The sequence below is a fragment of the Staurois parvus genome, unplaced genomic scaffold (genome assembly GCF_062004578.1).
Source record: "Staurois parvus isolate SC_StPar_1 unplaced genomic scaffold, SC_StPar_1.0 ptg000715l, whole genome shotgun sequence".
Taxonomy (NCBI): Eukaryota; Metazoa; Chordata; class Amphibia; order Anura; family Ranidae; genus Staurois; species Staurois parvus.
The window spans coordinates 11,941,629-11,959,270 of record NW_028318511.1 but is presented as its reverse complement, the minus strand read 5'-3'; the positions used below and the strand labels follow the sequence as shown (position 1 = coordinate 11,959,270).

The 17,642-nt window shown below is 43.5% G+C and overlaps 1 protein-coding gene across 1 annotated transcript in view; it reads right to left on the bottom strand.

The window, feature by feature from the left end:
- CDCA5 (cell division cycle associated 5) overlaps positions 1-17,591 on the bottom strand; it is a 35,052-nt gene extending 17,461 nt beyond the window's left edge. The window contains exons 1-3 of the mRNA XM_089653610.1: positions 17,314-17,591; positions 11,815-11,909; positions 320-382 (exon numbers count right to left, since the gene is read on the bottom strand). Coding sequence (XP_089509736.1) covers positions 320-382; positions 11,815-11,909; positions 17,314-17,371 — 216 coding nt within the window. The 5' untranslated portion in view covers positions 17,372-17,591. The remainder of the gene's footprint in view (positions 1-319; positions 383-11,814; positions 11,910-17,313) is intronic.
- Positions 17,592-17,642: the final 51 nt, after the last annotated feature.

Below are 17,642 nucleotides of genomic sequence, written 5' to 3'. Positions count from 1 at the left end.
AAGAGTAAGGGAAGAGCTCTCATATGTAAAACACACTGTGATCTCTGTGATTGATCTGAGATGTAAACAAAGAACAGAACTACCCTGATCAGCTCTGTAGAGTGTCTGTGAATGGAGCACTACTACTTGGTGATGGCTTGGTTCACCAATAAACAGAAGAAATGGTAGCCCAGTGGTGCTTTATCCAGTGCACTATAAATGGCACTAAGTAAATAATTGTCCACCACTTTGCCATTTTTAAACATATTGAGGAACAAAAGTTGTTAAAACCAACCAACCAATGTAATATACAGTTGTTTGCAGAACATGTTTTATTTACCAATGTCTTCCTAGGCATGATCTTCTTAGCCGTAATTGATAGTTTCATAACTGGTGCAGGTATCTAAAAATATTAAAAGGCAGTATCATTAATATCCACAGTATTAATATTGTAAATAAATGCTATTGCTGGGTAATCTACAAGGGAAAATTGATAGTTTGGGAACCCACTATTCATATTTCTGACACTGAGGAAATCGGCAAATAAGCTGCTTAATAAGGTACAGCAAATAAAAATTGATTGGCAATAGGCTCCCCATTAAGGCAGAAAGTCTAAAGTGTGACTAAAAAAATTGCAAACATGCAGCTCTTTACTGCAGAAGAGACTTGCAATGCCTCTTCTGCAATAATATGAACTTACAAGTCTAATATCTTCTGTCCAGCTCCATTTACATTCCCAGCACAGCACCTGTGTGCCAGGATAACTGAACTCCAGTGCATTTGCAAGTTACATCATCCCATGCCCACCCATACAGACCAGCACCAAGAAGAACCTGGCATGGGTCCTAGCAGGCATCAGAAAGTCAGAGCAGAGGTAAGTATTGCAGATTGTGGTTCTTCTTTCAAGCCAAACTATGCTTTGTCCATATAGGACAAACACAGTAGGAGAACTTTAAATGCCAAGCACACCTTTAAATAAAATAAAATACACCCATGTTATTAAAAAAAAATAAAATAAAAAAAAAATGGGCAATTATATTTTTTGCCTGGAAAGGAATGCAACCATGATCAGTGGATCGCAGGTACATTACTGTGGCTCCTGCAGGCTCATTCTGCAGCTGCTGGTTAGTACCAAGGTACAGACCAACGGTAACAGGGCTGGAGGAAATATCAATAGACCACAAGTGCAGTGATGTCTCCGCACCTATTCTTCATTGAGAACTTGTGAGTCCCTCTGCCACAATACCTGTGAAAGAAAGACAAGAGCCAGATGGAAGAGGCAGCCCTGGCTTCTGTAAGGGGGTAGGGGGGCAATTTCAGGATGGGCACCTGCAGGCTCCAACCATGCTTTATGTTACACTGTAAATAAGGCTGTAACAGTCTCAGAAAGGTGGAGCTAGCCTTTAAAGTCAGGCCCAGAAACTGTATATGCTCATCATTCCTTTGGTCTCCTGCTAGGTGCAAGAAATACACCTGGGCAAGGGGGTATTTGGCTGTTCAGGCACCCTGGACCATGGGTAGGCAATCAGACCTGTGTAGGCTACAAGACATGATATAGTGCTTACACTCTTCAATCCCAGTGAACAGAGCAGCAGAGGAATTAAAGAACAAGGAGTCTAAGCTACTGGTGGGACTGCCAGTAAAGTGAACCTGTTGCTTTGGCCTGCCTGAGCAAGACACGGGATTACCTAAAAGCAACGCTATCAGATAATAAATAAATAAAAGCAACACAGATGAAGTGCTCTTATACTCATTCTCCCGTCTCTTACCTTCCCTCAATTTCAACACTACAGCCTCCACCATTCAACACTTCCAGGAGTGTCAAAGACCTGAGTCCCATTGTTGTGGTTTTATCCTCAAGCTCCTGTCATTGCTAAGTCATGTAGTGACAGAAGGGTTGGAAGACGGAGCCACAGCTTATGCTGAGGGACACAGGTCTCTGACACTCCCCTGTAAGCGTTGAATGCTGAAGACACGGATCATGACTGCAGCACTGAAATTAAGAGAAGGTAGGAGACACTGGGGACAATTTACATGCTGAAACATGTTGCACACATGACTGTGGTGTCCCAAATTTGGGTCTACTGTTCTAATACAATTTGATATTGAGGTCCGTTGTCCACTTGTCCATGTACAGATGATGTGGTGGAGAGAAACCACTGAGAACAGTGTACAGCAAAGATCGAGCGTGTCTTAGCCTTTTTGTTCAAGGATGTCACCACATGATTGGGGGCAAATCACAGCAGTAACAACATTTTTAATCTGTAAGTATCATAAAAGTTCTGATTTCGAAAGTTTATTAGGTAGCCTGCAAGACTGGGACTGGTTAGACCCCTTTCCATGGTAGTAAGGTGGTGGAGTCATGTAGTTCTGAGAACATACACACTGGAGTGTCTCAGTGACAGTGTGGTATTTGGTTAGTGGGGCTAGTTGGAAGGCCTAATATTTATTATTTTTATAAATGTGAAACACCATACCTGACATGGGCTGATATAAAGTGTATTTTGATAGTCTGGGTCTTTGATGCATCCATGTAAAACTGTAAGATCTGCTGTTGCTGAATGCAGAGAAGATATGGAGGCACTCTGAATGACAATACTCAAAGAAGGTATAGTAGTTTTGGCAGCTAGGTAGGTTTTTTAGATTTTGTTTTATAACTGAGATGGATAATAGACTGTAGTAAGCATTGAGAGTTATCTCCAAATAGGGAAGGTGAGTGGGTGCCCATTGGTAGGGAAATGCATATTGTACAGAGCTAATTAACTGTTGGGACATTGTGATGCTTAGAATTTTGCATTTAGTGTGGTTAATTTGGAGACCATAGATTTTGCCAAATTGAATTAAGTGGTTGCTTAGATTAGGTAGAGTAAAGCTAGGACCCGTGAAGGTCAAACCGTATAGTGGGGACGGGGGCGGAGCCTGGCTATGGCGGCGTGGATGAGCACGGAGTGAGTGCTCCCTGACGCCTCCACCCTACCTCGGATGCCTGTTGAGATGGGGACACTGAGCCAGGGAATTGTCCGTTAGTAGCCGGGTCTGCGGTCGGCGATCCGGGCTGCGGCGGGGAGAGAGAGTGTGGAGACGCTGAAGGAGATACGACCCAAGGAGAGGGGCTGCTGGGAGGACGAAGAGACGGGACAGGATCACATGATCAGCCGCAGAGGAGCTCTGGGAAGGGGAGAAAGCCGGCCGGTCACCGAGGAAGGAGAGAGACGCTGATGCTACTCCCCCCCAGCACTCTGGTACTGTGACAGGACAAAGGTTAGTGAGCCCCTGGGTGAAGAGAGGTTGATTGAAGAGGACCGGGAAGTGAACTGCTGGAGGAGAAGCCCAAAGGAATCCCCCTGAAGAAAAAGAGGATAAAAGCTCCTTGTCAGAGGTCCATGCTGTCTGAATAAACTCACTGGAGAGAATCATATGGAGAGGGTGAGTGTGGACAGTTTGGGACGGTAAAATATGCACAAATGGATATTGATGCTGGAAAAATAAAGAGGATCTGTAAAAGGGGGGGATTCCCTGGGGGAGTTTGCAAGTGACCCAAATGTAAAGAAATAGAAAGGAAATAAAGTGGACTAATGAATAGAGGATTGAAATTTGAGCCCCAGGCTTAAGGTGTCTAGACTTTATTGTGGTTCCAGTTTTCTTTAGGCGAGAGTAAGGAGAAAAGAAGGAGGAAAAGTCGAGCCTAAAAGATGAAAAACAAAAATGTGAAAAGTAGTGGGCCAAAGGGGTCTCAGACGGGTACAATAAAAAAATACATGTCTCAAGGTAATATGACCCCAGAAAGGTCTCAAGTGATTGGGGAAAAAAGTGAACTGGAAATAAGTTTGGAAGGTAGCCCTAAACACCCGGGTGGAATACAATATAGCAACCAACATACAACAGAAAATTTGGAGATAAGAGAACTAGAAAAGGAGCTACAAGTACCAAACAAGAAGGAGATGGCGGATATGTTTAAAAACTTAGAAAAAACGATTAAGCAAGAACTGGTAAATATCCGGAGTGATCTGGGGCAGATATTATTGAGGGTAGAGGAGACGGAGGAAAGAGTTAAAAACCACACCCAAGACATTTCTGAACTGGAAAAGAGAACAATTGATATCAGGAAAGAACAAAATAAATTACTCTATAAGATGGAGGTACAAGAAAATAGAGACAGGAGAAACAATCTCAGAGTAAGAGGAGTACCAGAGACCGTAAAGGGAGAAGAGATACGTAGTACAATAAGTAGAATTATAAACTCTATATTGGATAAATTAGAAACAGAAGTGGTGAATCTTGAAGGGGTATATAGAGTAGGAAGAATGCAACAAAGAGGTGGAATAGAGAAACCAAGAGATATAATTGTCCAATTCCAGACAAGAGGAGATAAAGAAGAGATTTGGAAAAAGACAAAAGGAAAAGCAAATATCAAGTATAGAGATATGGAAATACAGATTTATGCGGACTTGACACCAGAGACAATATGGAGAAGGAGAACATTGAAACCCCTGTTAGGACAGATGAGAAAGCAGAATGTGCACTATAGATGGGGTATACCAGAATGCTTAATCGGGTGGAAGAACGGAGTTACAGCCCATCTGAGATTCCCTGAAGACTTGAGAGACTTTTGTAAGAGACTTGATCTACAAATAGCGGAGATCCCTGGGTGGGAGGAGGAAGAAGGGGATTGTGAAGCTAGAGGAAAAGAAGACTGGAAATTGGTTAGAAGAAGGACATAATAGAGGAGACTGAGGGGAGATTTGAGTTTTTTTTTTTTCCCTCTTTTTCTATATTAACATAGGGGGGGGTCTTTTTAAAATATTTGTCCGGGACTTTAGAAAGATGCTGGTACCAAATGAAGACTTAAAGCGGGGGGGGAGGTAGAGGGCGCCGTTCATGGGTGGAGCTCAACCCCAAGGCATAAATCTATGGAGGGATGGGACCCTCAAAAGATGGATAGGCAAATGGAAAGCCTAAACAAGGGTGGGGGTGGGAAGGGAGGGAGGGAGATGGGGGTAGGGCGGGGGGGAGGGGGAGTGGGGCTAATATTCTGCAAGTCATTCGGGCCTAATAGGAGGAGACGAATTAGAAGAGAGATAAATAAAATCAAGAAGGATGGAAGAAATACAGTTTATAACATATAATGTGAATGGGTTGAATTGTCCTGGGAAAAGATTTAAGTTGTTTAAAGAGTTACATCATAGGGCATCGTCAGTGGTATTTTTGCAGGAGACACATTTTGAGATAGAATCTAATGTGAAACTAAAATCCAAATATTATCCAACATGGTATTACGCTGACTCTCCAATTAAAAGAGCAAAGGGGGTGGCAATAGGATTGGCAAAAAATATGAGATTTGAGTTGGAAGATAGAAGGACTGACCCGGAAGGGAGATTCCTGTTTTGAAAGGTAAACTACAGGGAATCGAATGCACACTAGCCAATATATATTGCCCCAACAAGAAACCTGAGATCTTTCTGAAGGGTTTGCTAAAAAAATTGATAGATTTTAAAAAAGGGCGTTTGATAATAGCAGGAGATTTGAATCTCTGTATGGACCCACAAATGGATGCAACCTCCCTTGTGCAGAGAGAAGGGGGTAGGTCCCTGAAAGCTTTGAGGAAGGTGATCCACGAGTACCAGCTGGTGGACACCTGGAGAATAATGCATATGAAGGACAGAGACTATACCTTCTTCTCTAACGCACATGAGATATACTCGAGACTAGATTATATTCTAATAGATCATCAACTCATTGAAATGCTGGTTAAAATAGAAATAGAGACAAGAACTTTTTCGGACCATGCCCCAGTCGTAATGAAAATGGGATGGGGAAAAAGGTGGACGGGAGGTTTAGGATGGAGGTTAAATGAGGCTCTTCTCTTGGATGAGGATATTGTGCAGAAGATCAGTGAAGAGATTAAGGTATATTTCCAGGAGAATGAAACAGAGGAAGTATCGACAGCTACAGTATGGGAAAGTCATAAGGTATATATAAGAGGAATCCTGATTGCGATGGGAGCAAGGAAGAAAAAAGAAAGAAGAAAGAGGGTTAGTGGACTCTTAAAGGAAATCCTGGAATTGGAGCAGATACAGAAGAAAAAAATAACAATAGAAACAAGACAGAAGTTAAGGGATAAAAAAGACGAGTTAGAGAGATTGATGGAAGAGGAGAGGAGAAGAGTATATAATAAAGTATTAAGTGAAAAATATAGATGGGGTGATAGACCAGGAAAATACTTAATGAGAGCCCTGAAAAAGAAGAACAGGAATTATATAGAAAAGATAAAAAGCCCTAAGGGGGAGATGGTCCACTCAACTAAAGAAATCATTAAAGTATTCACGGAGTATTATAGAAAGTTGTATAACATCAGCCACCAAGGATCACCAAAAGAAATTAGAGAAGGTATTAACGAAAAAAGAAGGATATATTTAAAAAATGCGGGATTGCCAAAGCTTAGTGAAACACAACTGAACTCCTTGGATGCAGAAATTTCTCAGGAAGAAATAGAAGCAGCATTAAGAAGTACAGGGGGAGGGAAAAGCCCAGGCCCGGATGGTTATACAGTTAAGTACTATAAAAAATTTAGTGAAGTACTGTTACCAAAGTTAAAGAAATATATGAATGACTTGGGAGGTGGGATGGAGGGGAGGAGGGAATCCCTTCAGGCCCATGTAGTCCTCATCCATAAGGAGGGAAAAGATCCCTCTCAGTGCTCTAGCTACAGACCAATTTCATTATTAAACACTGATACTAAGTTGTACGCAAAGGTCCTAGCAAACAGGTTGAAAGATCTAATGCCCAAATGGATCCATGGAGACCAGGTGGGCTTTGTCCAGGGGAGAGAGGGTAGAGATAATGGCTTGAGAACTCTGATGCTTATCCAGAAAAGTAGAAAAGGGAAAGCCCCGGTGGTGCTCTTGTCAATTGATGCCGAAAAGGCGTTTGATAGAGTGGACTGGGGCTTTATGATGGACAACTTGGAAGTGTTGGGGATTGGAGAGAGAATGCGTGAATGGATAGGTAAATTATATAAGGAGCCCACCACAATCATCACGGTAAATGGGGAGAGGTCGGAATCCATTGGGATGTCCAATGGAACAAGGCAAGGATGCCCATTGTCCCCCTTGCTGTATGTATTGACATTGGAACCCCTGCTATCAATAATAAGGAATAGTGGAGCGGTAAAGGGAATCCAGATAGAAAGTATAGAACATAAAGTAGCGGCCTTTGCGGACGACCTACTGTTTTATGTAGGCAACCCCCGAATAACACTACCAAATATAATGAAGATCCTGAAGGAATATGGTGAACTATCAAATCTAAAAATTAATCCAACAAAAACTGAGATTTTGAACATTAATATACCAAAGAGCGAAAAAGAAAAGCTACAAAAAGAATTCCCCTTTATTTGGAGAGAAAAAGATATAAAATACCTAGGAATAAAACTTGCTACCTCATATAAACAACTGTATAGATTAAACTATATTTCTTTGATAAATGAGATTAAGGACGAACTAAAAAGATTAGAAGGAGGAAATCCATCATGGTTAGGACGTATGAACCTAATTAAAATGGTAATTATACCTAAAATACTCTATAGATTTCAAATGATCCCGATCAAACTCCCAGAGGCGTTTTTTAAGATAACGAGAAAAATGTTAACAAGATATATATGGAGGAATAAAAAACCAAGAGTATCATATGAAACACTAAGTAGGACTAAAGAGAAAGGGGGGATGGGACTACCTGATGTCAAGAGATATTACAAAGCAGTAATGTTAGCAAGAATTTATGACTGGACTTTTAATCATAAGGGGAAAAGTTGGGTAAAAATAGAAAATGAACTGAGTGGAATTAATTTGAGTAAGATGATTTGGGTTCCAGCACATCATAAAAGAATTAAAGAGGGCACAAGCACTTACACTTTAATTGTCTTAAGGATATGGGATAATTTACATAAACACATGAAATGGGAATTCAACTCTATATTAATGCCTCTTGCAAACACGGAATTTTTCCCCCCAGGAAAAGATGAGATATCAGGGAGATGGCTTAAAAAGGAAGGTATCCAATTGAGAGACGTATTGGTAGAGGGGGAATTGAGAACATTTAAAGAATTAAAAGAGATGGGAGGAGATATGTTTACTAAAATAGATGAGTGGAAATATCATCAATTAAAATGTTTTATAGGAACTCTCCCAAAACCCTTGAGATTAAAAAAGGAGTGGAATATGTTTGAAAGGCTATTAGAAACACGTAGAGATGGGAAACACGGTGTTACAAAAATGTATAGAATACTTACAGAACTAGACACAGACACAAAGTTAATTTTTATAACAAATTGGGAAAGAGATATAGGGGTGGTGATAGATGAGGATCAACAGAATAAGATATTTAGATTAGTTCACGAGAGTGTTAGTATGAGAGACGTTGAGATTAATTATAAATGTTTGACACGATGGCATATTACACCGAGCACTGAGCACAGGATGAGGGCGGAGAATTCAAAAATGTGTTGGAGAGGATGTGGGGAAGAGGGCACGGTGTTTCACATATGGTGGCAATGTCCAAAAATTCAGGTTTTTTGGAAGACAATAGTCAAATTAATAGAAATAATAACTGGAAATGACATAGGACTAGACCCAACCATGTGTCTCCTACATAGTGTAGAGACAACAGTAAATAAATATAAAGAATCAGGTGTATGGTACTACTTAAGTGCTGCAAAAGGGTTGATCCCCAAGTTTTGGCGGAAGACAGAGGTACCAACGGAGGAGGATTGGATCAATAGGGTAAACCAGATTAGCAGAATGGAAAAATCTTATCATATTCAGGAAGATAGGATGAAAATATACTACTCACGGTGGGAAAAAAATGGGAAAAATCGGGATTGAAAGAAATATAGAAAACTCTAAACTAGGAAGTTATTCGAAGTTACTGGGCCTGGAGAGATTGGAGACCTTGCAGAGGGGAGGGAGGGGGGAAATGGAGGGTTGGGAGGGAAGGGAGGGAAAAGAGGTAAATAGAGGGGACAGAGTAGAAATGTATTGATTATTTATGTGTATTGTGTCTCTTCTTATGGAATTTTTGTAATAATGTGAAAAATTAATAAATATTTAAATAAAAAAAAAAAAAAAAAAAAAAAAAAAAGGTAGAGTAAAGCTAGGTTCACACTAGCCCACACGCTGCAGGCTGGTTGCGGGAATCAATGTGATTCCAGCAACCAACCACAGCTGCATTGAGTTTCTCTTGCAAGATGCGCAGGGGAGCCATTTATTCTCAAAGGGCACTCCCGTGCATCTCATAAAGCAGCATGATCGCAGGAACCGCATGGCCAAAAAGACCATGCAGTTTCCATATGGATGCCTTTTAGAAAAGGTGCATGCACCTTTTCCTTGGAAGAAAAGTGGGCACAGCTGCCCACTCAAATCATTGGGCTGCTGTGCCCGTGCAAATGCGGGCCGCACGGCTCGCACTAGTGTGAACCAGGGGTAATAAAGGGGCTAGTGATAAATGCATATCATCATCTGAAAATGGCTCAAGTTTATGATGGTGGCCAGCAATGCGAAGGTCAATTATATCTAAATGTTCTGTAGCAAGCTGGGTAGGGGGAAAATAGGGCAGCCTTGTCTGGTACCTGGAAAGACTGGGAACCCTGAGGACTTGAAACCTGGGTATTTGTCAGGTGCTTTAACTTCTTGCCGACCGCGCATAGCCGAATGACGGCTTCACCGCGGCCGGCCAGTTCTGAGTGGACGTCATATGACGTCCTCCCAGAACGCGCTCTCCTGCGCGCCCCAGGGGGCGCGCACCCGGCAATCTCCGTGATCGCTGTGTCCTACGGACACAGCTGATCACGTGATGTGGTGAAAGGCCGATCCCACCGGCCTTTTACCACGTGATCAGCGGTGTCCAATGACACGCTGATCACAGGGAAATGCAAGTGCCGGTTCTCGGCTGCACTTTCCTCACGCTGTCAGATCGTGAGGAAAGTACTGCCGAAAACCGGCAGTTGTCAGAGCGGGGATCGGCACCGATCATCAGGGCACTGATGATCAGTGCCCTGATGATCGGTGCCCAGCAGTGACACCCGCAAGTTCCGCCCAGCAGTGCGCCCACTAGCCCCGCCCACCCGTTCCCAGCAGTGCCCCCACCTGTGCCCAGCAGTGCCCCCACCTGTGCCACTCTGCAGTGCCACCTACCTGTGCCCAGAAGTGCCACCTACATGTGCCCACCAGTGCCACCCACCTGTGCCCACCCACCAGTGCTGCCCACCAGTGCCACCCACCAGTGCAGCCCAGCAGTGCTGCCAGTCAGTGCCACCAGTCAGTGCCCAGGGGTTGTGCCAGTCAGTGCCGCCAGTCAGTGCCCAGAAGTGATGCCAGTCAGTGCCGTCTATCAGTACCCATCATCAGTGTCACCTATCAGTTCCGCCTATCAGTGCTGCATATCAGTGCCGCCTATCCGTGACCCCTAATTAGTGCTGTCTATCAGTGCCGCCTATCCGTGCCACCTCATTAGTACTGCCTATCAGTGCCCATCAGTGCCGCCTATCAGTGCCCATCAGTGCCGCCTATCAGTGCCGCCTCATCAACGCAAATCAGTGAAGGAGAAAAAATACCTGTTTGAAAAATTTTATAAAAGAAACAAATAAACTTTTTTTTTTTTTTCAAATTTTTTGCACTTTTTTTAATTTATAGCGCAAAAAGTAAAGTGCCCAGTGGCGATTAAATACCACCAAAAGAAAGCTCTATTTGTGAGAAAAAAATGATCAAAATTTCATATGGGTACAATGTTGCATGACCGCGCAATTGTCAATCAAAGTGCGGCAGCGCTGAAAGCTGAAAATTGGCCTGGTAAGGAAGGGGGTATAAGTGCCTGGTAGGCAAGTGGTTAAGGGACATGGAGAGGGCAGCAACCCAGTTACGAAATATTAGGTCAAACCCCCACTGCTGCAGTATATATGACTGGTAGAGGAAAGAACAATGCAGGTTTTTTTTTAATCACTTCAGCTCTGGAAGGTGTTACCCCCTTCGTGACCAGACCAATTTTTTGCTATGCAGCACTGTGCTACATTAACTGGTAATTGCGCACTAATGCAACACTGTACACAAATTAAATTTATAGAATTTTTTTTCATACAAACAGAGCTTCCTTTTATTGGTATTTGAGCACCACTTGGGTTTTTTATTTTTAATTAGAATTAAAAAAAAAAAAAAAAAAAAAATTAAATTTGGAACGCTATATATTTTTTACTCTGCAATACAAAATATCTATTAAAAAAAAAAAAAAAAAAAAAAAACACACCCAAAAACTAATTTCTTCATACATGTAGGCCAAAATGTATTCTGCTACACGTCTTTGGTAAAAAAAAAAAAAAAAAACCACAAACATACCAATAACTGTGTATTAATTGGTTTTTCGTGAACGTTACAGCATCTGCAAATTATCTGACATATACTGGAATTTAATTTTTTATGGACTTCCAATGGTGTTGAACAGCGATTTATATCAGGACTGTGATAGTACAGCGGACAATCTAACACAATGAATAGTACTAATAATATACACTGACACTGTACTAATGACACTAGCTAGGAAGGGGTTAACATCTAGGGCGATCAAGGGGTTAAATGACAGAAACAATGTTTACTGTGTATAAAGAGTGCTGATTTACTACTAGATCTCTCAGTTTCTCATCCCTGCTTTGCAGGGATGATGGGGGGGGGTTAAGTGGTTAATGAGTCTTTATTTACCTGACAGGGTCATTTTACATTTATCTGACCATGGGTTTGAGAGATAATTCACAGCTGCAGACTTGAAGATAAAACTCATTGCACAAATACATACCAGGCTATCTGTAGATTTGTTGACCTGGCTATCTGTAGATTTGTTGAGAGAAGCAGAATTTCTTCCAGATCTTCTGGTGGGTGGAGAAGTAAGACCTGGAAAATATCGAGGTTTTTTTTTTTCCCTTTAAACTAAAATTTACCAAAAGACATAAAACAATTATTTATTTGTAAGCAATAAAAATAAGGTGATATATCATTGACCATAAATGATTAGTATATTTAACAAAAAACAAAACTGATGGAAAAATGCTATCCGGCGCTTACTAGTGGTGCACTGAAATGAAACTTTTTGGACCAAAACTGAACATTTAGGATGCATTTGGCCAAAAACCAAAAATGAAATTAACAGTTTTTTTTAAAATATATATTTTTTTATATACAATTGTATTATATTCAACTTTTTAATTAATATTAATTTAAATTAATATGAATTTATTTTTATAACCTTTCGCCCATTAGGCTGCTTTCACACTGAACCGTTTTTGCAGCACTTTTGTGTTAAAAGAAAAAAACAAAACAAAAAAGGCACAAGAAAAGCTCAAGAAAAATGCATCCCTTTAAAATGATTGCATGTCTTCACACGAGTTAAAAAAAAAAACTGAAATGCATTGAAAACGCTGCAAAAACACACCAAAAATGCACATGGTGCGTTTTGTATGTGTTTTGCATTTTTAATCTGCCCAGCAACAAGTTTTTAAAAAAAACCAAAAAAAAACACGTAAAATGCATCAAACGCGCGTGCAAAACTGCAAAATGTACTGCAAAACCAGAAAATACAAAGTGCATTGGAGAACCAGGCCTGAAATGCACTGAAAACATCAAAAATACACACATGTTGTGTTTTTGATGTGTTTTAATCCGCCCAGCAACAAGTTAGCCCAAAAAAATAAAAACCCCATTAAAAGATGCAAAATGCATTAAAAAAGCGTCAAAAACAAGCATGCAAAAACGCAAAATACACTGCAAAATGGACAAAACCGCAAGCGGCATTGGTGTGAACCAGGCCTGAAATACATTGAAAACCCATCAAAAACACATGTTACGGTTTGATGCGTTTGGGTCACATGAGCTATAAAAAAAGCACCCTAAACGTGGTAAAATTGCAGCAAAATTGTGCGCTTTCGGGCAGCCATTATCAGCACTTTTTTCCTATCGGCAAAATGCTGATAAAATTTTTTTCTGCCGATACATTTCGGTGCATCCCTAGTGCTTACCAAGCTTGTTAAATTATTAAGGACACATATTTGTCATTTTAATATAAATATTAATGCAAGCCTGTGTTGTACACAAAATATTAACTAGCAGCAGCAAATCGGTCATACAAAATGCTAAAGAAATTCTCAGTAACGTCCTGCAGTCTATTCATCTCCATTGCAGTGGTAATAAGGCTTGTCTCCATTACATGATACAATACCCAGAGGTAGGTGGGGGTGGGTTCCTATTTCTTGAGAAAATAATGTATTATTTCCTTTTATTAAGGGGATTTCTGGTGGTGTGAAGGTGCAAAAGTGTAGCCTGAAAGAGTATGCGGTCTGCTACCTGCGGCTCTTATTAGTACATGTGGGTACTGTATCAGGACTTGTTCACACCACAGCATGACTGCATTTTTCTATGCCTGCAAAATAGAAGAAATCCCTAAAACATTGGGGTTGCTTTACTAAAGGCAAATAGCCTATTCACTTTGTAAGGGAAGCTGCGCTTTGCATGGGAATTTTCCCCAAAGCTTGGTGAATGAGAAGTTCTGCTGACTTCCACTATCCAATCATGTGCAAGCAAAAATGCTTTTTTCACTACATTCTCTAAGCTTTGGAGAAAAATACCCTGCAAAATTCAACTTCCCATCTAATGTGCCTTTAGTAAATCAACTTCACAGCCTGTTATCGTATTTGTTGGTTTCACAGTTAGGCTCATATACACGGAACGTTTGGAAAACTCTTCTGAATGATGGAAACTGACTGCTGGAAAATGTAGGTTAAAGAATGTCAGTTTAGGTGTGTTTGCTTAATGCATTTACGTTTAGAAGCACTTTTAAAAGATAACCTCAGGAGACCTTCCCAAATGCCCAGAATGCACTGAAAAATAGTAAACAATTAACTATTTCAGACATTTTGAGAGGAATAGAGAGCAGAAGCAGAGAGATCAGTATGTGTTGAGATGTCTTTTCTGGTTGTATTCACTATGGATCCCATCATGAGCATAATGCAGCACATTCTACCATTTTTTCCTTCAAGTGAAACCTGGAACTGACTGCGCTGGTGTACCGGGTCCATTTGAATACATGGAAAACGCTTTGCATGCATTTCTGATGATGAAAAAAGGCTCTGGACAGCATCTGGACATGGAACAGTTAAAAACGCTTATAAACATGGTTAACCATGTTTACAAGCGTTTGAAACGCTGGTAAAATCTACTCCTGAACGCAAGTTTGGTGCGTTCAAAAAAATGACTGCAAACGACGATGTGTACATGAACACATAGGAAAACATTAGGGAGGGTTCAGGAGCTGCTGCAAAAAACACTGAACAGTTCGCCTACTGAGCACAGGTGGGTGGCACTGATCATCAGTGCCCCGATGATCGGTGCTGATCTGTTCTCTGACAATTTCCGGTTATCGGCAGTACTTTCCTCATGCTGTGACAGCGTGAGGAAAGTGCAGCCGATAACCGGCAACTGTATTTACCCGGTGATCTGCTGTGTCATTGGACACAGCTGATCACAGGGTAAAAGACTGCTGTGATTGGCCTTTTAGCACATCACGTAATCGGCTGTGCACTCATGGAGATCGCCGGATGTGCGCCGCTGAGGGGACTTCATATGACGCTCTCCCAGGACTGGACAACCATGCTGTAGCCATCATTCAGCTATAGTGCAGTTGCCAAGTGGTTAATCTCTCCTCAAGAGAGAATAAATTCAGTTCCTCTAACCTTTCCTCATAGCTGATCTCCTCCATGCCTCTTATCAGTTTGGTTGCCCTTCTCTGTACTTTCTCCAGTTCCCCAATGTTCTTTTTGTGAATTGATGCCCAAAACTGAACTGCATATTCCAGATGAGGTATTACTAATGATTTGTACCGGGGTACTGTGCTCTTCGGGAACACAGCTCATTTGTGACCACCATAAAGCATGGGACCGCAATACTGCGTTCTTCGGAAACGCAGCACGTTTGTGGCCACTGTATGGCATGGGACCGCAGTACTGCGCTCTTGGGGAACGCAACACATTTGTGGCCACTGTATGGCATGGGACCGCAGTACTGCGCTCTTGGGGAACGCAACACGTTTGTAGCCACTGTATGGCATGGGACAGCAGTACTGCGCTCTTGGGGAACGCAACACGTTTGTGGCCACCGCACGACATGGGACCACAGCACGTTTGTTGCCACTGTATCGCATGGTACCACAGTATTGCGCTCTTGGGGAACGCAGCATGTTTATGGCCACCGTACAGCATGGTACCACAGTACTGCGCTCTTTGGGAACACAGCACATTTGTGACTACCGTACGGCATGGGACCACAGTACTGCGTCTTTGGGAACACAGCACGTTGGTGACCACCGTACGGCATGATATCGAAGTACTGAGCTCTTCAGGAACACAGCACGCTTGTGGCCACCGCACCGCATGGGACCGCAATACTGCGCTCTTCGGGAACGCAGCACGTTTGTGGCCACTGTATGGCATGGGACCGCAGTACTGCGCTCGAGGAACACAACACGTTTGTGGCCACTGTATGGCATGGGACCACAGTACTGCGCTCTTGGGGAACGCAACACGTTTGTGGCCACTGTATGGCATGGGATGGCAGTACAGCGCTCTTGGGGAACGCAACACGTTTGTGGCCACCGCACAGCATGGGACCGCAGCACGTTTGTGGCCACTGTATCGCATGCCACCACAGTATTGGTCTCTTGGGGAACGCAGCAGATTTGTGGCCAACGTACAGCATGGTACCACAGTACTGCGCTCTTTGGGAACACAGCACATTTGTGGCCACCGTACAGCATGGTACCACAGTACTGCGCTCTTTGGGAACGCAACACGTTTGTGGCCACTGTATGGCATGGGATGGCAGTACAGTGCTCTTGGGGAACGCAACACGTTTGTGGCCACCGCACAGCATGGGACCGCAGCACGTTTGTGGCCACTGTATCGCATGCCACCACAGTATTGGTCTCTTGAGGAACGCAGCACATTTGTGGCCAACGTACAGCATGGTACCACAGTACTGCGCTCTTTGGGAACACAGCACGGTACCACAGTACTGCGCTCTTTGGGAACACAGCACGTTTGTGGCCACCGTACAGCATGGTACCACAGTACTGTGCTCTTTGGGAACACAGCACGTTTGTGACTACCGTACGGCATGGGACCGCAGTACTGCGCTCTTTGGGAACACAGCATGTTGGTGACCACCGTACGGCATGATTCCGAAGTACTGAGCTCTTCAGGAATGCAGAACATTTGAGGCCACCTATGGCATGGGACTGCAGTACTGCGCTCTTTGGGAACACAGCACGTTTGTGGTCACCGTACGCCATGGGACCGCAGTACTGTGCTCTTTGGGAACGCAGCACATTGGTGACCACCATGCGTCATGGTACTGAAGTACTGAGCTCTTCGGGAATGCAGCACGTTTGTGGTCACAGTACTGTGCTCTTCAGGATCGCATGTTTGTGGCCACCGTAAGCCATGGGACCAAGGTACTGTGCACTTCGGGATCGCATGTTTGTGGCCACCGTAAGCCATGGGACCACAGTACTGTGCTCTTCGGGGTCGCATGTTTGTGGCCACCGTAAGCCACGAGACCACAGTACTGTGCTCTTCGGGGTCGCATGTTTGTGGCCACCGTAAGCCACGAGACCACAGTACTGTGCTCTTCGGGGTCGCATGTTTGTGGCCACCGTAAGCCACGAGACCACAGTACTGTGCTCTTCGGGGTCGCATGTTTGTGGCCACCGTAAGCCACGAGACCACAGTACTGTGCTCTTCGGGGTCGCATGTTTGTGGCCACCGTAAGCCACGAGACCACAGTACTGTGCTCTTCGGGGTCGCTTGTTTGTGGCCACCGTAAGCCACGAGACCACAGTACTGTGCTCTTCGGGATCGCATGTTTGTGGCCACCGTAAGCCATGGGACCACAGTACTGTGCTCTTTGGAAACGCAGCATGTTTGTGGCCACCGTACGGCATGGTACCGAAGTACTGCGCTCTTTGCTGTGGCACAGCTTGAAGTGGGGCTTGCACTATGTGTTCCAGGACATTTGGCTCCCAATGAAACGAGTGGACTGTCACATCCAGAATGCATGTATTCCAGTGTCTGCGTGCATGTATTCCAGATTTGTAAAAGGTGGCCTGCGCCTTAACTGAATAATGTGAAGTAGATGAACACTGAATACAGGAAACGCTTCCTGGACAGAACTACCAGCAATGTATGAGATCCCAGAATGATCTGCACCCCCCAGTCATGGGGACACTAGGGGCTCCCCGGGCCGCACTCACTGTCTCTCTTCCAGTTGACTGTGCCCCGGCTACTGCCTCTCTTCTTCCGATCAGACATGGTGGCAGCTCCTGCAGAAGTCTTCTCTGGTTCCTCTACCGCCGCGGCCTCCGCCACACTCTCCTCGTATAATAGGGAAGTCTGATCTTCACCGATCCCCGGGATTCATCGCCCGAGCACCGCCGCAGCAACGCACAATAACTTCCACAACTTTCCCCGCCGAGAACACCCGAAGAAGGCTTTCAAAATGCCCGCGCCCGCTCTGCCCACGGAAGCGGAAGTGACAGATGCAATTCCAGTCGCCACCATGTTGCGTGTGGCGGACGTGACG